This window comes from Danio aesculapii, chromosome 14 (assembly GCF_903798145.1).
Source record: "Danio aesculapii chromosome 14, fDanAes4.1, whole genome shotgun sequence".
In the NCBI taxonomy this organism is placed as follows: Eukaryota; Metazoa; Chordata; class Actinopteri; order Cypriniformes; family Danionidae; genus Danio; species Danio aesculapii.
In genome coordinates this window covers 47,034,785-47,056,732 of record NC_079448.1, presented here as the reverse complement: position 1 = coordinate 47,056,732, position 21,948 = coordinate 47,034,785, and the positions used below count along the sequence as shown (strand labels likewise).

Genomic DNA, 21,948 nt, shown 5'->3' with positions numbered 1-21,948 from the left:
TTAATAACCTCATGTGGAACTCTGAATCTGCGTCTCATTTTGGAGTCTGCTACTGTCCACCGGAGGTCATATTTCAGTCACGGACACATGCTTTGAGTGCCTTCATGACTGAATGAATGGAATAAGTGGTTTTCCACCAAGGCAGCCCAGACTGCTGAAATATAATTGGCTAAAGAGGCAGTGGGCAGGTTAAAAGAACCAAAACAAAGACAGCCGTTCTGACACGTAACTCACATTTTCAAAGCAGAATAGCTTCAACACTTCAGCATTGTTTTTCAGATAAACAAGAATGTTCACTTAGCATGTTTCTTAAATATCTGCAAACATATTATGGTATTTTTATGCTTTAGAAGAGTCAAAAACTTACATACAGCACCTTTAAGGCAAAGGCAGATTCTGCTTGACTAGTGTATTTAGCAACTCCACTGTGTTATAAATGTGATTGTTTATATTTTTAATTGCACTAAGTTATCATTTTAAATGTTATACTGCATTAGTTAATACGATTTACTTTTAAATCTTATGAAATAAATTAGAAAATTATCCATAATGTACTATAGTTTGGTATATTTATCTTCGGCCCATGGCTCTCAAGCATACATGCTTTTTGGCCCTTTATACAAAAAAAAAAAAAGTTTGGGCATCCCTGCTCTACAGCTTTCTGCCTGGTCTGAAAAAAAAAAACACGGCAGAACGAGAAGGTGGGCAACAGAAAAAAAAAGGGGGAGGCATTTAGAAAATGTCACGGTTTGACCTGCAGGGTCTTCAGTTTCAAACTCTTGCTCTGACAGGGCCTGTGGATAAATTCGCTCCTCTCCATGTATGTGTGTGTTTCTCTGCTGTCGCGCTTCATTTGTTTAAAGAGCACTGGTGCGGCTGAAACTGGAGCTTCCGAAGTGTTTAACGTGTCACCAAAATAAGGAAGGGAAGGCACGTTTTATTTTTTGTTTTGTTTTTTTACATCAGGCATTAAGAGGGTCTACAGAGTGTAGAGCTGGAGGGGAAAAAAACCTATCATTGGACTCCTGGTGTGTTTGCGGTCCTCTGCAATTACCCTCGCAAAGTAGGGCAACCGTATAAGTGGCTTCGGTAGCTTAGCAAAAGCTGAGCTTCAGTTAGGGGTTAGTAAGGAGGGGGTCATTCACAGATGGCCAAGGGTTTTAAATGGTTGTTACCTGGAGCTGTTAAGAAAAATGACAACAACAAAGAAACAAAAAAACACAAACCAAACAGAATGTTAGAAAGGAAGCTGAGAACAAAACGAACGAAAAAACAAAAAGTACAGCAGCGTTTGTGATATTCAACCATTTATACATTTGCGTGTCTATTGGTGGTTAAACGGATCCTAAAACTCACGGTTCGGATCACATTTCGGTTTTTGGAGCCACGGATCGATTTTTCAAATTAAAAAAAATATATAATTTATATAATTAGCTCTCCTGTCGGACTGACGGGCTCATGGGCAGGTCGTCCTGAGTTCAAATCCCAGCACGTGGAGCTTTCCCAAGCCTGTCCCCCCACTACACCTCCACCCCTCTCTTTGTCCAACTTCGATTTCCATCTAACTACTGTCCTATTATTATAATAAAAAAAAAAAACATTTTTAAAGGCCCTAAATAAAATTAAATTAAAAATAATAAATATAATAAAAAATAAAAATAAATTAAATAAAAATGTTATATTAAATAAAAAGTAAAATTAAACAAAATAAAATATAAAGTCAAATAAGATAAAAGAAATAAAATAAAATAAAATGAAAATAAATCAAATCAAATCAAATTAAATTAAAAATAAAAAAACTAAAATAAAATAAAATAAAATAAAATAAAATAAAATAAAATAAAATAAAATAAAATAAAATAAAATAAAATAAAATAAAATAAAATAAAATAAAATAAAATAAAATAAAATAAAATTAAATGCTTTTCAACTTATAACAAGAAAGCTTAGTTTTATCATAAAAACCTTTTTTTAAACACTTTCAACAGATATTAGTGTATAAATATAAATGTTTTTTTTTTAAATCAATTATTAATCAAACTACTAATGACCACAATAGTTTCTTGATCTTTGTTATTGAAAGTAGTCAAACAAATACAATAAAAATTAACTAAATATAATTTTAAATAAAAATACTATTAAGCAAAAGGATTCAAGTAAAAAAATAATTAATAGATTATTGATTGATTGATTTTGTTTCATTTGAATACTCTGATTAACTTAACAACTAGGGTTGGGTCGATAGACGACATCACCGTCCATCGCCGATGACCGCTAGACATCATGATGCTGAGCAATGCTCCGCCCCACCCCCGTCGCATCAGCAAGCCACTCACGAAAAATGCGCATTCAGGAACAATTTACACTAATAAGTCTTAGTTTTAAAATGGCATGTTAGAATGATATGGATTCCACATCCACACTGGCGTTTCATCTAGCGTTTTTGAAAAGCTTTCCTTCCACACTATACCACTGAAAACGCACATCACGTGACCACACAAACACTCTGTCATGCAGCAGCGTATGCGGTCATCTGAGCTCAGAGTCTCAATCTAACGACTCTTCGCTCTTTTGAATCTATCAGGTAACACGTCACAGCATCAGTACTCTGTTTCAATCTTTCGCTTTCACGCTTGTTCTTTGCAATTTTAGCGAAAACCTCAGATACTGTTGGTTGGTTGCTGTTGGTTGTGCGCCTTTTTACCAACCAAGTTTGTCGACGCCATTATAATGACACAGATTACTCTGTGGTAATTTGTGTGTAACTTATCTTTATTTACTTATGATTTGGTTTTGGGGAAAACAAAGACCATGCGGGTCAGGTAGTTGAAACGGTAGGCTACAAATAATTAATTCAACATGAATTAATTAATTATTCATAAATAATTAATTCACCGCTGCCTATGACGACGATGCCATCGTCCATCATGGTGTTTCACATTAGACATCGTACGATGCCAAATTGGTCAGAATAACCCAACCGAATTAACAACTAAATTTACAAAGTGATAAAGAAAAAGACTCTGTCTCTGACTGTTTTAGGACAATATGCCACTAAAGAGAACTGAATTTAGGATTGCATGCAGTAATTTATAATATAGCGTGTGTACTTCTTACAATAAAACATTAGATTAGAGGAATAGTTCACCAAAAACTGAAAATTTACACACCATTTACTCAACCTCAAGCATTTGAGTTAATTTTATCTGTAATAAGATAAAACAAATAAGATAGATCTACAGTAGAGAAAAAGACTAACATTTTTCCAACATTCTTCAAAATATCTTGTTTTATGTTCTACTGTAGGCATAGGACAACAACCGGTTTCAAGATTTTCCGTTATACCATTCCTATGGTGTATGTGAGAGTTTTTTAAAGGTGCTTATGAGTTGTAAAGAAATCTGTTTTTAAAACTAACAAAGAGAGCAGAAGTCAATAATTTAGCCTGACATACTTACTGTTCCAAAATATAATAACTGTTCAATGGAGAAAAAAAGTTTAGTTTTTTTTACTCAGACATTTAAAAAGAACTTATTTTAGAGCAGTAATCACAATACCATGATATCGTGAAACCGTGATATTATTACCTATTATTATAACTTATACCAGCCCATGCCTAATGTGTTTAACAGAAACCCAAAAAACTAGTTTAGAACAAGTGGATGGAAAGTAAATGGTAAGTAAGAACATGAAAACATTGCAAGCTTATATTAAAAAAGAAACCGAAAACCAACTTTCACAGTTAAACAAGTGTTAAAAATGTTTAAATAATGAGCGTTCCGATCCGTGGGTCGCAATCCGAATGGATCACAGATCAACCGCGATCCGTTTAACCCCTTGTGTCTATGCATATTAGAACTAAAAGAGAAAGGTTCTCCTTTCCCTTTTTATTGACAAATATTCACATATGCAATGCATATTTGTTTACACAGAGGGAAGACGAAAATTACTGACAATAAAATAAAATGAAAGCACACATAGACGCGCAAGCGGTCTAGCATGACAGGAGGAGGAAAGGTCTGGCTCTTACAGTTGAGGTCCATGTACCAGGCGTCATTGCCGAACTGGTACTTCCAGATGGTTTGGCCGATGGAGCAAACCAGCGAAATGGCCAAGAGACAGCCGAAAAGCACAAGGATTTGGAAATTGGTAATGCGCTCCACATTAGAGAGCTTCAGAGGAGGCCGTGTGGAGTTCTGGAGGATATAAAACATGATTGTGTTTATAAAATTGAAGTAATGCTCCATTTTGTTTGCTCATGGGCTCATTTTACAATACCCCTAGAGTTTTACCATTTTTAAATCCATTAATACAATTAGTACATAGGAACTATACTCTCATTCTGGTGTAATAATCAAGAAACTTTGCTGCTGTACCATGGCTGCTGTAGGAGCAATGATATAACATAGAACTGTTACCTATTTACCTAGTTGGGGACTATTTGTAGGCACTGCTGAAGTTTGATTATTACACCAGAACAAAACTTTAGTTACTAGCCATATTAGCCTAAAAAATATCAACTTTTAATTTTCAATTTGTCTAAATACACAGTGTAACTACAGACGGTCAAGCTTTAAAAAGGAAAATTATCAAAACTCTTTGGTCTGTTTTGAGTGAGATGCTAATGGTCTAATCTGATTCAATGATTTATGCTAAGCTAAGCTAAAAGTGGCCTGCCAGACCTAGAGAGATCAGCTAAATGGATTTAAAAATGCTAAAACTCAACAGTTTAACTCTAGGTGACTTGTATATTAGAGTATTTCATATATTGGATTTAGGATGTGACAATAGCTGACTGTAGTGGAAAAACTGACCTGCATGAGTTTGGTATCGTGTCCTGTATATACCACAATGCCGTGCACCCACTGTGTGTTCCTGAGTTGAGCTCCTCGAAGCAGGATCTGATCCGGACCCAGTGGTACGGTGCTAAATATAAAAACATCAGTTGCTATTAACAGAACTTGTTTCATGAACATCAAGTATTTAATATCCAGAATTTCTAACTTCAATTTTTGTTATTGTACACCAATGCAACTTGTCTGTATTTTTTCCTTCAAGGTCTGTAATTGTAACTTTGTATGTTGTTTGTAATTACCATTTTATGACCCACTAAGAGACTATTTTAAAAGTTTTTGTTTTCATTTTAACTAAAGTGGTATTAATTGTTGCATTTTACTAATTTGCATTAATCTTACATTCTTATTACTTTAAATCATTTTTGTTTTAGACTTCAAATATTTCAATATGAATTATTTTAATATGAATTATAACTAAATGAGAAATACTTCCTTGGCAACAACAATAAAATTATATATATATTATATATAAAATTAAAATTTATTCATTCATTCATTCATTTTCCTTCGGCTTAGCCTCTCTTTCAGAGGTCGCCAACTATTCCAGCATGTTTTACGCAGCGGATGCCCTTCCGGCTGCAACCCAGTACTGGGAAACACCCATACACACTCATTCACACACAAATACACTACGGCCAATTTAGTTTATTCAATTCACCTATAGCACGTCTTTGGACTGTGGGGAAAACCGGAGCACCCAGAAGAAACCCACGCCAACACTAGGAGAACATGCTAACTCCACACAGAAATACCAACTGGTCCAGCCAGGACTCAAACCAGCGACAATGCTAATCACTGAGCCACCATTATATTAATATATTAAATATGTAAATATATATACAGTTGAAATATGTTCAGAACAAACCTCTGTTGCCAATGACTTGCCTGGTTAAACTAATTAAGCCTTTAAATTGCACTTTAAGCATAGTAAAAAGTAAAATATTATGTACTGTCATCATGGCAAAAGCAAAAGAAATAAGTTATAAGACATTTGTCATAAATATTTTTTTTTATAAATCTCTTTGTTAACACTTGATGGTAAAATTTTGCCTTCAACTGTATATAATACAATACATAACTTTGGTGTGACAAAGTCAGCTTGGTAAGTTTATTAATACCTTAATCTTATCTTAGTGTGACTTAATATCAGGAAAATACTGTAATTCAATATGGAATCCTAGCCAAAAATAAAATCAAACATAACAGAAGCATAATGTAACATTTGATACAAATAACCACACCAAAGCACTGCATAAGGTACAGCTCTGCTCTCCAAATATCAATACGCTTTTAAACCTGTCTTGATGTTTCAGTAAGACATTTTCATAACTCGTCTCATGCTCATCAATATTTTAGACTAATGAAATTCAAGAGTTTGGCCTCAACATCACTTTCATTTCTTCCACCGTTTTTTCTCTCACCCGTGTCCATCCAGGCGAATATTACCCACAAACTCATACAGGTGTCTGTTTGGACTCTCACACTCCATCCGTCCAGAGAGACGCATTAGACCGTCAATGTCCTTAATGTCTGTGGTGATCGTCAGACCCTGTGAAAGATGACAAACAACAGATTTAGACTTAAAGTACCAGTTTGCAGCTATACTATCAATATATATATATATATATATATATATATATATATATATATATATATATATATATATATATATATATATATATATATATATATATATATATCCCATATCAATATCAATACTATTAATAACTTTACGTATTTAAAAAAAACACACCTGTCTGATCTTGAGATTGGTTTCTCCATCCAGATTTGAAGTCTCAATGTAGCACATTCCTTGAGGTTCACTAAAATAAACAGCACCATTATGAGAAAACAGCATTTGAATACAATATGGCTTTAGTTGACTATAAAATGACTATGACTATAGTAATATTACCTATTTGTACATATATATGTATACATATTATTTGTATAATATTATATTACTTAAGAATGTTATATATACATACAGTGGGTACGGAAAGTATTGAGACCCCCTTAAATTTTTCACTCTTTGTTATAATCTCAGCCATTTGTTATGCCACAGCCATATCACCCTGCACCCCAAGACCGGTTACTCGCTGAAGCCAAGCAGGGCTGAGCCTGGTCAGTACCTGGAAAGGAGACCACACGGGAAAACTAGATTGCAGTTGGAAGTGGTGTTAGTGAGGCCAGGATGGGGTGGTCAACCTGTGGTCGTGTGAGTCCTAATGCCCCAGTAAAATGAAGGGGACTTTCGCAGTCTTTTAGATGAGGCATTAAACCGAGGTCCTGACTGTCTGTGGTCATCAAAGATCCCATGGCACTTCTCGTAAAGAGTAGTGGTGTAGCCCCAGTGTCCTGGCCAAATTTCCTCCATCGGCCCTTACGATCATGGCCTCCCAATCATCCCCATCCACCGAATTGGCTCCATCATTGTTTCTCCATTTTATCTATAGCTGAGCCGAGCACAGTGGCGCTGTTGTCCTGTGGCTGCAGTCACATCATCAAAGTAGAAGTTGTACACTTGTGGGGAGATTCCACACATGATTATGAAGCGCTTTGGGTGTATGGCAATACACAAGAAATGTGCTATATAAATACACATTGCATTACATTAAATTACACTACATATTGTAGCCATTAGCTAAACTTAAATCATTTTAGCAAATGGCTGCAATATAACAGAGTGCAAAATTTAAGAAGGTCTGAATACTTTCTGTATCCACAATATACATTTATTTAGCAAGAATACAATAAATTTATCAAAAGTGACAGTAAAAACACTCATTGAGTAACAATAGTATATTTTTGTTCTTTTAATCTCTCCATTAATTAATCTTGAATTAATTTTCCATCAAACATATTAAGCAGCACAACCATTTTCAACATGTTTCTCAATCAATAAAGTGATGATGCTGAAAATTAAGTTCTTTAAACTTATGACAATTAAAAAACTGTTCTTATACAAATCAATACTATTTACAATATTAGTGTTTTTACTGTATTTTTTAATCAAATAACTAGCCTTAGACCCCATTTACACTAGTACATTTTAGTTTTAAAACAGCGTTTTAGGATGAAAACGATCCACGCCCACAGTGTTTCTGAACACTTCTCCGTCTACACCACTAAAAATGCACATCACATGACCACACACACTCGCTGGCATGCACTGCAGCATTTCTACCCAGATGAGAGCTGTGCTTGTCAGACTGTTCATCAATGATCTACCGCTGGATCCAATCTCACTATATTTGTTAAACGTGATATTTAACTCATCTTGTTGTCTCTAACGACATATTCCCTTTGGTCTTTTGAATCTATTACTTGTTCTTAGGTAATGTGTTTCGGCTCAGCACAAAGATAAGTTAATAATCAATGTATCCACATACATTCTGTATATTGACTGATTGCTTGCCTTTATTTCCTTTATTGTATAAACTTATTGTACATTATACTTTTATAATGGCCATTATTGATTATTAAAACTGATATTCAGTGAAAGAGAGGGTATGTTTCATATTTTCAATGAAAATTAAAGGAGGCAGTAATGTTATAGGTTCCGTTTTGTTATAAATATGCATACAGTGAAGATGACGGTCATATAAATATGTAGCTACAGGACGCCTCAACATTTTTAGTGTCTGTTAAGGTACTATCAAAATGAAAATAGGCAGTTCCTCATATCATGTTTTCATTTTATTGTTAAGAAAGTGAAACTACGTACCCAGGGTGATGTGAATGAGGTTATAAAGTACACGTTTGCCTTTGAAGATTTACCCGACTTGTCCTCGGGAGTTTGTTTTTCATATCAAACTTGCGCAGTCTGAACTTACAAGGAGAGGATGCAAGACTGGACTGAGTGTAGGCTACTTAATATTAAGGAAAAAGCCCCAATCGGATAGGCGAATGTCTGCAACTACGCCTCCGTTTTCAGATGTCTCCGTTTACCCCCCATCTACACTGAGACGGAGGAAGCAGCATGTCACGAATTAAAACGGCCTCTTCAGCATTTCCAAAACGCTCTGTTTTCAGTGCTCAAAAACTCGAGCACTGGAAGGATGGCGTAACCGTAGCAAAACGTAAGCGTTTTAAAACGAAAACGTATTACTGTAAACGGGGCCTTAGTGAGCATAAGAGACATTCAAATACATAAAAGACCAACCCAAAAATATTCGACCTACATCTATAAAATATCGAATTATAATGTAAAACAACATTACTGAATGTGCTTAAATGAACTAACAATTAAAAAAGATTGGATGGTTGGGTCACATAGCACAAAATCAAACAGCTAAATGAAGCCCCATAACCAAAGATGCTCGTTTACAATAGAAGTTCAACTAAAAGTGTTCCATTGCTCATTACAGCACAGTAAATCCACAGGGCGGCATATTTCCCCAAACTGCATAAAGCATTTTAGTACTTGAGCAGAAAATGAAAACATATTGCTCTAATGGGACTCTCTCAGTTCCTTCATTTTACACTTTCACTCGATGCATCTTTGTTTATAGCCATGCATTCTGCTGTTTAATTATATATTTAGCAACATGCAACAAAGGAAAGATGAAGCACAGCAGACAAATGAACATTCAGCTACTGAGATGAGCAAAAAGCAGGATGACGAGGGCCAAATCTGTTACACAATCTCTCTTTAACAAACAACAGCAGGCTTTAACAATGAGAAGTGAAAGTTATTGTTATCTAAAAGAAAACTATTCAGTTGCGCATCTGATCAATTCAGTGTGTGTTTCTATAAAGGTTGATCCCAGTACTGTAGATCGTGGAGAACTGAGCGCATGCAGAAACTCTGAGCCCCAGCTGAAGCCATGCATTGTGCCAACAGCGCTGACATTTACAGCCATTCAATAGGCCTTTTCTCCAGCTGTTTGAGAAGAGCTTTGTTTGTGTGTGGTGTGGACAAGCTGAAGCATCTCCAGCACAAAGCAGAGGTCTGTAACGCATGCCAATCCAGTTAAAGAAAGAGCTTCATCACGTCTTTCTGCTGGGAATTGAACCAGTCGCATTTTTGGTGCTTAATTTTAAGAATCTTTTAAGAACTTTGGTTTTTGGGGAGGGGTTTTTGCACATTTGCCCTCGACGTATTTTTACAATCCCTCCATATCATTTTTTTATATCATCGTTTACAAATATACGATATACCTTACATAGGTACAGATCACCTATAGAAACCATCTCTAAAAAATACATTTCCCCTCCAACTCTAGCACCTTCTTATACTTTAGCCTCCACATCAAAGTTCCTTAAAGCAAAGAAGGTCAAGGTGCTTCATAATTGGCCAGCCCAGTCACCAGACTTGAACATTATTGAGCATGTCTGGGATAAGATGGAGGAGGAGGCACTGAAGATGAATCCAAAGAATCTTGATGAACTCTGGGGGACTTTAGTAATAAGATATTTGATTTATTGCAGAGATGTATGGATGCAGTCCTCCAAGCTCATGGGAGTCATACACAATATTCATTATTTTTCACTGCACCATGACTTTATATTCTATATTATTTCTGTTCAGTGACGAGACTTTTGTCTAAGCAAAGTCGACCTTACTGTCCTAATTAAATAATTAAAAGTCAAGGCATGATCATATTTTATTTTGGTCAAATAAGCGTAATCTAAAGGCCTTTGCCTTTCATATAAGCCACTTCTGATACCAAATGATCAACTAGAAGTCAAGTTATTATTTGTTGTTCCTAAAACTTGGATAGGCGACAAGACTTTTGTCAGATAGTGTATAGTACAGCCTAGTTTTTTTCTTTTGTTTTGCATGTTTTTTAATTGCATAACCAATAAAATAGCATGAAACTTCCTCACCAAGCACAGAAAGCATCAGGTAAGAAACAACTGGAGAGTGTTAATCGTTAAGGTTAACAGATTCTCTCCACCTGTGCACCCTCTGCCCCCTTCCCACCCGGCCCGCATGCAAACGGAGCCATTCCTGACCTGGAGGACAGAATGATGAGGTCGGCCGGGAGGTGATCTCCATTGGCTGCTCGCACTATCTCTCCTACAGACACCTTCATTTACCCAGCAGCCCCGGCGTAAGGGAATGTTCATCACGCGGGGTGGGAGAGGAGGATGACGGGTGGAGATGAGAGGAAGGACATAAGATGGACCGAGGAGGAAGAGCGCACACGCACACACAGCAAGACAAGGGAAAAGAGACACAAAACACACATTTAATCTTCAGCAGAGAATAAAACACAACGTTCACTGCTCAACACCCATTTGAGCCGAGATAAATCATCATGCCTAATGACAAATTATTGTTTTCTATGGTGGATATGAAGATTCCTGGAAAAAGATGGCTGGCAAATGGATGTTGAAAGTGAGGAAGACAATGTCAGGTCAGTAAGTAATCATTAAGCAAACATCCACAAAAGGAAGTGTTCATTTATTCATAAAAAAAGAGACATATTTACACCCTCATGTTATTGTTAACTTAACAATTTTGTGTTTAGAGCAATAAAGTGCTTAAAAAAATGGTCGAATTTTCATTTTTGGGTGAATTTGATAGGACGTGTTGATTTATTAATTAAAAAGGGCATTTAACACCCTTATGTTATTGTAAACTCAATACTTTCAGGTTCGGAACAACCTAAAGTGGATAAAAATGGAAAGATTCATAATGTTTGGGTGAATTTGATAGGAAGTGTTGATTTATTAATATAAAAGGCATTTATACAGCCTCATGTTATTGTAAACTCAACACCTTTGAGTTTGGAGCAACAAAGTGCATAACAACTGGTCGAATTTAAATTTTGGGTGAATTTGATAGGACGTGTTGACTTATTAATTTAAAAAAAGGCATTTACACAGCCTCATGTTATTGTAAACTCAACACTTTGGGTTTAGATCAACAAAATGCTTAAAAAAATTGGTAGAATTTTTATTTTTGGGTGAATTTGATAGAAAGTGTTGATTTATTAATAAAAAATGCATTTACACACCCTTGTGTTATTGTAAACTCAATATTTATAGGTTTGGAACAACAAATTCACCTTTATTTGTATAGCGCTTATACAATGTAGATTGTGTCAAAGCAGCTTCACAAAAAGGTCACAGTAAATTTGAACAGTGTAGTTCGGTTTTTAGTGTTTAAGTTCAGTTCAGTTGAGCTCAGTTCAGTGTGGTTTAAAAATCACTACTGAGAGTCCAAACACTGAAGAGCAAATCCAATGATGCGCAGCTCTATAGATCCCGAACCATGCAATCCAGTGGCGACAGCAGAGAGGAAAAAAAAAAAACTTCACTAAATGGCGGAAGTGAAGAAAAAAAAACCTTAAAACAAAGTGGATAAAAATTGGTAGAGTCATCATTTTTGGGTGAATTTGATAGGAAGTGCTGATTTGTTAATTTAAAAAGGCATTTACACAGCCTCATGTTATTGTAAAATCACTTGTAGGTTTGGAACAACAAAGTGCATTAAAATTGGTTGTATTAAAATTTTGGGGTGAATTTGATAGGAAGTGTTAAATTATTAAATTAAAAAAAGCATTTACACACCCTCGTGTTATTGTAAATGCAACACTTTTGGGTTTAGAGCAACAAAGTGCACACAAACTGGTAGAATTTGAAAGAAAGTGTGGATATATTAATTAAACAGGCATTTACAAACCCTCATGTTATTGTAAAATCAACACTTTGGGTTTGGAACAAAGAAGTGCATTAAAAAAATGGCAGAATTTTCATTTTTGGGTGAATTTGGTAGGAGGTGTTGATTTATTAATTAAAAAAAGATTTTCACTCACCCTCGTGTTATTGTAAACTCAACACATTTGGGTTCAGAACAACAAAGTGGTAGAATTTGATAGAAAGTGTTGATTTGTTAATTTAAAAAGGCATTTACCAATCCTTATGTTATTGTAAACTCAACATTTTAGACTTGGGAAGAACAAAGTGAATATAAATTGGTTCAATTTTAATTTTTGAGATGATTTGATAGGACGTATTTATTTATTTATTCTAAAAAAGGCATTTACACACCCTCATGTTATTGTAAACTCAATAATGTTGGGGTTTGGAACAACAAAAACGTTTAAACGTTGGTAGAATTAAATTTTTTTGAATGAATTTGATAGGAAGTGTTTACACACCCTCATGTTATTGTAAACTCAACACTTTTTGGTTTGGAACAACAAAGTGCATAACAACTGGTAGAATTTTAATTTTAGGGTGAATTTGATAGGAAGTTTTGATTTATTAATTTTAAAAAAATGCATTTACACACCCTCGAGTTACTGTAAACTCAACACTTTTGGGTTTGGAACAACATTAAGTGCACACAATTTGGTAAAATTGTTAAAATTTTGGGTCAATCTGATATTTAACCATTTAGTGTCTTCATCAAAATTAAAACCTGACATCCTTCTTGACTGATTCAAGGCCTTATCTTTGGGTTATTTCTTATGAGCCTGATAATCATCACTTCCTTTTTTGGGTGTCGATTGTAAGAAAAGGGACGTAAAAAAACGACAGGGTCTCTTCTGATGACGTGGACTCGTCTACCTGGAAGACAACAGTATAGCATCTGCTGGGACAAAATCTTTGCCGTTAACTTTAACTATGTCTCCAACCACAACCTGTAAGACACAAACTGGTTAACAACTCAAACATTTCATCCTGTATCAAACCAGCAGCCACTGGCAGAAGAAGAGAAATAACACGCGCTCATGGGCCACTTTATTAGGTCTAATTGTTCAACTGCTTGTTAATGCAAATCTGATCAACAATATGCATGCTACTGTAGCAATGCAGTGAATTTGGTAATCTGATGAAGTTCAAGCCGAATGGGGAGGAAAAGTGATTTAATTGACTTTGAATTGCAGCATTGTTGTTGGTGCCAGATGGCAGATCTACTGGGATTTTCACACATATTTATATCTGACGTTTACAGAGGATGGTTTGAAAGAAAGAAAATATTCAGTGATAGGCTGTTCTGTGGGTGAAAATGCCTTGTTGATGCCAGTGGTGAGAGGAGAATGGCCAGATATTTACCCTGTCCTTCACTAATAAAAAAGCTTAATTTCCATGACCAATAATGAACAGAAAAACAAGGTGTTAGGGCTGCACGATGTTGAAAAAAACCTAACATTGCAATGTTTTATGCAATGCTATATATATAGCGATAAGACTACAATTTCAGCAGATAACTTGAATATCTCCATTTGGAAAGAATTAATCATTTTAGAGAAGTGCTTCTGAAAAAAATAATAAATAAATAAGAACACTGTTAAGAATACTATTCAAAACAGAGTCTAACAGTGTTTGGTTACAGTAATTGAATAATAAACATAAAAATAAATCAAATTAATTATTATTAAAGTTCCAAACGGTACAATTTTTCATGCCAGAATGCTTTTAAAATTATTATAGTCACAGGCCTCAAAAACAAATGAAAATTACAGACTCAACATTGCACATCCATTGCAAGATCGATGCTGAAATGACATATTGTACAGCCCTGCAAGATACTGCTGAGCTTAGTATAATATTAAAACAGTTTGAGCTTGAATATAATTCATTATTAATTGAATAGTAACTATAAGAGCAACAATAGATAATGTATCTCAGATTTTGAAAATAAATTCAAAGAGACAGAAGCAACAGAAGTAGATAGAGCTATGAAAATAGACATTTTCCTAGTATGTTTGCCTTAGTTACCAATAGTGCTGAAAATAATTCTAACCATGACTAGGCATGGGACTATATTTAAGGTATACTGCGGTTTAGAAAAGGTTAAGGTTTTTAAACAGCCAAAATTTTCTAAGGTATAAGTAAGATTTCTTTATTTTTTTACATTTTTTTAGCACAACAGTACCTCCAGCAAAATGTTTTAAATTGTAAATACATCTGTGTTTTTGAAACTAATGAAGACAGCAGAAGTCACTGATTCATATAAATTAATTAGCCTGACATGTTTACTGCTCAAAAACATCTTAAATTTTTTTCAAAATAAAATATATTTTCATTATTTTTATTTATTATTTGATCAAATATATTTTAATATCTTTATTTATTATTTGATAACATATTTTATTATTTTAATTTATTATTTGATCAAATATATTTTATTCTCTTTATTTATTTGATCAAATATATTTTATTATTTTTATTTATTATTTGATGAAATATATTTTATTATCTTTATTTATTATTTGATAACATATTTTATTATTTTTATTTATTATTTGATCAAATATATTTTATTCTCTATTTATTTGATCAAATATATTTTATTATCTTTATTTATTATTTGATGAAATATATTTTATTATCTTTATTTATTATTTGATGAAATATATTTTATTATTTTTATTTATCATTTGATCAAATTAATTTTATTATTTTTATTTATTATTTGATAACCTATATATATATTTTTTTTTTATTTGATCAAACATATTTTATTATTTTTATTTATTATTTGATAATATATTTACTTTTTTTTATTTATTATTTAATAAAATACATTTTATTTATAAATAAATATGTCCAAAGGGGAAAAATTTTTTTTTTTTTTTTAATCCAGACATTTAAAAAGAGCATATTTTAGAGCAGTAATCTCAATACTGTGAAACCGTGATATTTTTATTCAAGGTTATCATACCATTAGAATCTTATACCAGCCCATGCCTAACCATGACAACAGGCAAAATGTCTGAAACAACATGATAACAACATAATATGGTACAGTATAGAAATGTTTTAATTTGTTAAATAGAAAACTAAATTTAAACTTGACTAATTTCCTGATATTCCACTCCATTCCAGGACCAACTATATTAAATTCATTGACTTTCTAATGTCTGAAATAGACCTTTATGATATTCCAGAACTTCCATAACCTGTGGGAATCCGGTCAAAGGCTTACTAAAATTAAAAAAGGGTCACCTGGCCTAATAAGTGTTGATGTCTGCTGCAAATTCTTAATGGTTGGGTCAGAATCTGGCAGAAACCTCATGAAAGAAAAGGTCCATTTAGCCTTGCATCAATGTTTCATGCTGCTGCTGGTGTAATGGTGAGGGGGATTTTTTTCTTGGCACACTTTAGGCCCTTTTGTACACAGCATGTCTGTCTCTTTATGACCACAGTTCATTCATCTCATAATGGCTACTTCCAGCAGGATAACTCACCGTGTTCCAAAGCTCAAATGATCTCAATCTGGTTTCTTCAACATGACAATGATTTCAGTTATACTCAGTTGACCTCCACAGTCACCAGATCTCAATCCATTAGTGCACCTTCGGGATGTGGTGTAATGGGAGATTTGCATTATGGATGTGCAGCCAACAAATCTGCATCTGTGTGGGACTGTATGATACAGGAAAAATATACGATCTTATTGTTGAGTATTGCGATATTTCTTATAATATACTGTAACTAGGGTTGGGTATTATTTGGGGTTATTTCGATACCGGTGCTAAATCGATACTTTTAAAGTGGTACCGGTGCCTGAACCGATACTTTTGGGCCACAAAATTATGGTGGATGACTCTAAAAAAAAAATTTTAAAAAATCTTTTTTATTTATTTCATGATCCCGTTTTACATGTTATGGCACACAGATCCATTAGCGCCGTTATGTCACGCTATTTACATTTCCTCCAAAGTTTCATGTAATTTTGGGTGTTTCATTTTTAATTTTGCAACTTGAACTGCAGTTTGGCACTTTCACTTTCATTCAGCAACATTTTGTTCATGCCCCCGTGACAAACTGAGCTATTGGATGAGAAAATGAAGTAAGGACTGGTGGAAGAGTGTTGTTTAAATAGAATTTGATACTGAACCCCGAATGGAAATTAAAAAAAAAAACCTCTGCATTTTGTGACTGTGGGCTTTTAACATAATCAAAAATCACTGTTTACATGGTAGACTCTTATTCAGAGTATTGTCTTAATCATATTAAAATCTGAGTATTGGTGTCCATGTAAACATCGTCAGTGAAAGTGCCAGATGATGTCGCGAGCTGTTAGAGACTGCATTCCTCTGTCTTTAAGTTAATTTCATGAACCCTCAAATGCTTCATTAAGTTTGACATGTTTCCCCCTTACACGCAACTTTTGTAAAGCGTCTGCTCAAACTTGGCGTGCCAGAATCTTTGCTTGTAAAATATAGCCATACACTAGAGTTTAAGCAAATTTGATAAACGCAATCATGCATAATGACGAATCTGATAAGAGTCGCTTACCGAGAGCGCTGTACTGCGCGTGTTGCCTACGCGCCTGCATTTCCTAAGCAACAAGAACAAACGCCTGACATCGTCAACGGTGTCTGTATCCCTTAAAGTTGTTTGGAATTAAATGTTTGAGATGGTGTGAAACAAAACGTACGTATGTGTGCCTTCGACGTACCTCTTGATGCTTCTTACGCCCTTGTCGCAGCACCAGTGGCATTGAAATTAGGGACCAAAATTCGTATGCTGATTGGTTCATACCAGTTACAAAGGCACCAGTGCCTCCGGGTTTCGGTACCCAACCCTAGATATAACATATCCCTAAAAAAAATTCTAATTTTATTAGCTAGGTTTTTCAAATCATTAATATATTTAATGATATTAAAATAAACAGCTAAAAGGTATTTTGAGATATATTGATATACTCCTATAAGATGGCGTGGTGGTGCACTGGGTAGTGCTGTCACCTCACAGCAAGAAGGTTGCTGGTTCTAGCCTTGGCTGGGTCAGTTGGCATTTCTATGTAAAGTTTGCGTGCTCTCCCTGTGTTGGCTTGGGTTTCCTCTTTGGGCAAGTCCAAAGACATGCGCTATAGGTGAATTGGGTAAGCTAAATTGTCCGTAGTGTATGTGTGTGAAATGAATGAGAGTATATGAGTGTTCCCAGTGATGGGTTGCAACTGGAAGGGCATCCGCGGTGTAAAACAAATGCTGGATAAGAATGCCAGTTCATTCCACTGTGAAGACCCCTGGTTAATAAAAGAACTAAGCCGAAAAGAAAATGAATGAATGAAATATCACTGTGATTTGTATATTGCCTATGTTATTATAATCCTAATGATAATTTTGCAATGTATTGTGCAGCCCTAGATGTAGTCACATAAATGCAGACCAAAACCTCTGGGGAATACTTCTGAATCAAAAATATAAAGAATTGAGGCAGATCTAAATGCAAAATCTGTAAAGCAGGGTGTACCTAATAAAGTGGCCGGTAAATGAATTACAAGAACCATCTTGGCATCCATCCCACATATTTTCAGAAATCTAGCTAATGAATTCATATTTGATTTATTTTGCAATATTGGATCCATACACAAGACTCCATTTGAGATTAGCATTTAAAATGAGTCCATTTCATCAACAACATTCTCTCTGATACCCGTAAACAATTGATCTTTTTTCTGGATTTGCATTTTTAATCATCTTATTAACCATAATCTAATATGAACGAGGGAAGCAGCTTCTATTTTGATCTGAAATGGAGAGCTACTTAAATATGCATGAGTTAAGATATGATTTATAAGTATATTAAAAATGCATTATTCATTCTGCGCACTCTAATTCAAAGCATGTCACGGTGCGCTTTAATAAAAGCCTGTGCAAAAAGAAGTCCGGCTCCACAAAACTCTGAATATTGATGAGATGACGATAAAAATAAAACTTTACTGCAAGAGCTGCGGGAAATCATATACCGAAGCGAAAAGATGACATCATTTCCTATTCTGTGGCACTGTTAGGTCATCAGGTCACCAGTTAATGCACTAATATAGCAAACGGAAATGAGTGCCCAGTCACCAGGTAATTATATCTCCAGCCATTTCCTTTGGCCTTTACTTTATAATTATATGCCGTGTGTTTCTGTCAGTGTAATTAACTCTGCTCTCTCTTAACACATTGAAAAGCTGCTCGGTGTCTGGCTGTGTTAAGATCGCTATGGCAACCGCATGTAAGCTTTGGCCTGGTTGGTCTGACCTAAAGAAGAGTGTCGAGATTCAACGAACTAAAAAGAGCAGAGAGCAAAGTAACCTGCTTCTGAAAACACCAAAGCATGTGTTTTCAATAAACCCAAACCTGCTCGAGGTTTACACCAGACTGCATCTTTATATGAGCCCTCATCTCTCACTCTCTTTCTAAGAGCATGTCAGCTTGTTTTCATGCTAGAGCTGAAGTGAGGCAGTCGGTGTGAGGAACACCATCTGCTGCAGTACCTTCTCCCAGTGCACAATCTCCCAGGCGCCGTTCCTCAATACTAAAAACAGAGAGAAAGAGAGAAAAATCAGGAAATGTGCTACATGTGAGATACTGAGATCATCTTTGAACAAAGAGCCATGTTAGTAGACTTAACTTTTAGTCGATCACTCACAAGTGGTCTCACAAGTGGCTTATATGAAAGGTATAAGCCACTTCTGAGACCAAATGATCCACTAAAAGTTAAAATATGCTCTAAAATATGCTTATTTGACCAAAATTAGGACAGTAAGGTCTAACTTTCCTTAGACAAAAGTCTTGTCACTGAAAAGAAATAATGTCCAGTTTAGAATATAAAGTCATGCTGCATTGGATTCATCTTTAATGCCTCCTCCATGCTCAATAATGTTCAAGTCTGGTGACTGGGCTGGCCAATCCTGGATCACATTGACCTTCTTTGCTTTAAGGAACTTTGATGTGGAGGCTGAAGTATGAGAAGGAGCGCTATCCTGCTGAAGAATTTGCCCTCTCCTGTGGTTTGTAATGTAATGGGCAGCACAAATGTCTTGATACCTCAGGCTGTTAATGTTGCCATCTACTCTGCAGATCTCTCGCACGCCCCCATACTGAATGTAACCCCAAACAATGATTTTTCCTTCACCAAACTTGACTGATTTCTGTAAGAATCTTGAGTTCATCATGTTCCAATAGGTCTTCTGCAATAGTTATGATGATTGTGAAGCAGTTCAACAGATGATTCATCAGAAAAATCTACCTTCTGCTACTTTTCCACATGATCAACTAGAAGTCAAGTTATTTTGTCAAGTTGCTCTTACAACTAGGATCGACGACAAGACTTTTGTCAGGTACAGTTGCCAATCTAGCGGCCACTTTAATGTTTCAAGTATCATTCAAATGTCAAAATAGTGGTAAAATATGTTTCATCATCATTCAGAGTAGAATAAATACTTATTTCAAATTGAAATACTAGATTTAGTATATCCTATGCTTTAAATACTGCATATTCATTGCAAAAAAACTGGTTTTGTCTTGTTTCTAGTCTAAAAATTCTTAAATCAAGAAACATTTTTTCAAGACATGTATAAAAATATTGCATTGTTTTTAGATGAGTAAAAGAAATAAGTGTACAAAAAACAAGCAAAGAAATCAGTCAACAGAACCTGTGCCAGCAGAAATGTATATACTCATCTTTCTTTTTTTTTTATTCTATTTGCTACATTTTCGGTTCCTATACTTTTAAAATTATCCCACAAATCCCCAATTTTTGTATTTTTTTATTTTTAATTTTACACAGAGGCTGCAAAAACTCCACAGATTCCGTCTGCCGCTTATAATCAGCCAATGGGCTATGTAAAATAATAAGCATAATAATTTTAACTTGTCGAGAAAATGCTTCTTTAATTTTTTTTTATCTTTCTATCAAACTAGAAACAGGACAAAACAGGACAAAACCTCTAAGCAAAAAAAAATATCATATTTGTGATGTGTTTAAATTAAAAGGATAAGTTATTTTAGTAAAAATATGGAATACCGTTGCCATACCCAGCAAAAAGGGTAGGGTTGACAGGTATGACTCATGAGTATGTTCATTTATTTGGGGGGGGGGGGGGGGGGGGGGGGGGGTTGAATCAAGTGCTCTTTGGAAGGAGCCAACAGTATTTACAAACAGGCAAATCATGCAAATGTAGAGTTTTTAAAGAAGAACAGTGAGCAAACAAAAGCCTCACCTTGTGTCTCTTTCTTGTTGACAACATTATCAGCATTGTGACGTTTCTGGAAAGAAGGAATAAAAAAATATATATATCAATCCATTTCAGATTAAAGTTTTAAATACTTGTAGAAGGAATTGTCTGGATTGCTTGTTTTTTTAAAGATGTAAAATGAAAGCACACAGTCATAAATGTCTGCATAAGGGATTCTGAAAAGCTTTAAAAATGCACAATAAGAGTACACTGGCCATGACAGCATGCATTCTATAAAACATATTAGATTTTTTTAAATAACCTCTCTAAATTGAAACAGAAACTTTAAAAAAAATGGAGAAATTGATGTTATCCTTGTTTTGTGACCAATAAAAGAGATGCATGTCTGTCAAAACACGTCTTTCTGTCCCAGATTACAAGAGCAGTTTGATCTGCTCTGATCAAGAACCACTCTACGACTTTTTACCTCAGTAAATGATCATGAGTGACAGGAAAATGCTGATTCTCCTCTAGAAATGCTAGAAGCTACAGACAACTGTGCCTTGTCTCTAGTTCACACTAATTAAAAAAAGTTCAATATAACCTGTTAGTCAAGTTTCATATTGGATAATGTTAGGCATTACAGAGATTTATCAGACATGAGGGAAGCTTGAATCTAATGTAATGCAATATAATGTAATGTAATAAAGTATAATCATATAGTAATATTATTAAAGTGCCACAAACACATATTACATAAAAGCAGATCATATCTGTGCGATGCACTGGCTTTCATTTCTTCCTATCACTAACAAAGTTTAGTGCAATTTTACAATTAAGATAACTCCCAAATGGAACTGGCTCTACAACTGGCATTTTTGTTATTCAAAATAAAATCTTTTAAAGTGAAAAATATAAGTAATACAATTACATAAGCATATGATGATTTTTCTTTTCAAATAAAAAATAAATAAATAAAATGCACTAAATATCTCACACATTTATATTACACTGAAAATAGATAACACGTTAATATAGTTCAAACCATGACATGTTAAACTATAATAATACATCACTGACATCACACACACACACACACACACACACGTTTAAAAACAAACCTTAAAAACACTTAATAATAATAAAAAACATTGCATGATGCAATTAAATATAGTCTGCATTCATCCTGCATTTCGATCTTCTATTTTTTCCCCCTATATTACATTACAT

At 34.6% G+C, this 21,948-nt stretch overlaps 1 protein-coding gene across 1 annotated transcript in view; it reads right to left on the bottom strand.

The window, feature by feature from the left end:
• The window catches only part of atp8a1 (ATPase phospholipid transporting 8A1), a 336,556-nt gene that overhangs the window by 223,209 nt on the left and 91,399 nt on the right, over positions 1 to 21,948 (bottom strand). The window contains exons 5-11 of the mRNA XM_056471711.1: positions 20,764 to 20,809; positions 19,036 to 19,076; positions 10,818 to 10,891; positions 6,610 to 6,679; positions 6,278 to 6,405; positions 4,815 to 4,926; positions 4,031 to 4,196 (exon numbers count right to left, since the gene is read on the bottom strand). Coding sequence (XP_056327686.1) covers positions 4,031 to 4,196; positions 4,815 to 4,926; positions 6,278 to 6,405; positions 6,610 to 6,679; positions 10,818 to 10,891; positions 19,036 to 19,076; positions 20,764 to 20,809 — 637 coding nt within the window. The remainder of the gene's footprint in view (positions 1 to 4,030; positions 4,197 to 4,814; positions 4,927 to 6,277; positions 6,406 to 6,609; positions 6,680 to 10,817; positions 10,892 to 19,035; positions 19,077 to 20,763; positions 20,810 to 21,948) is intronic.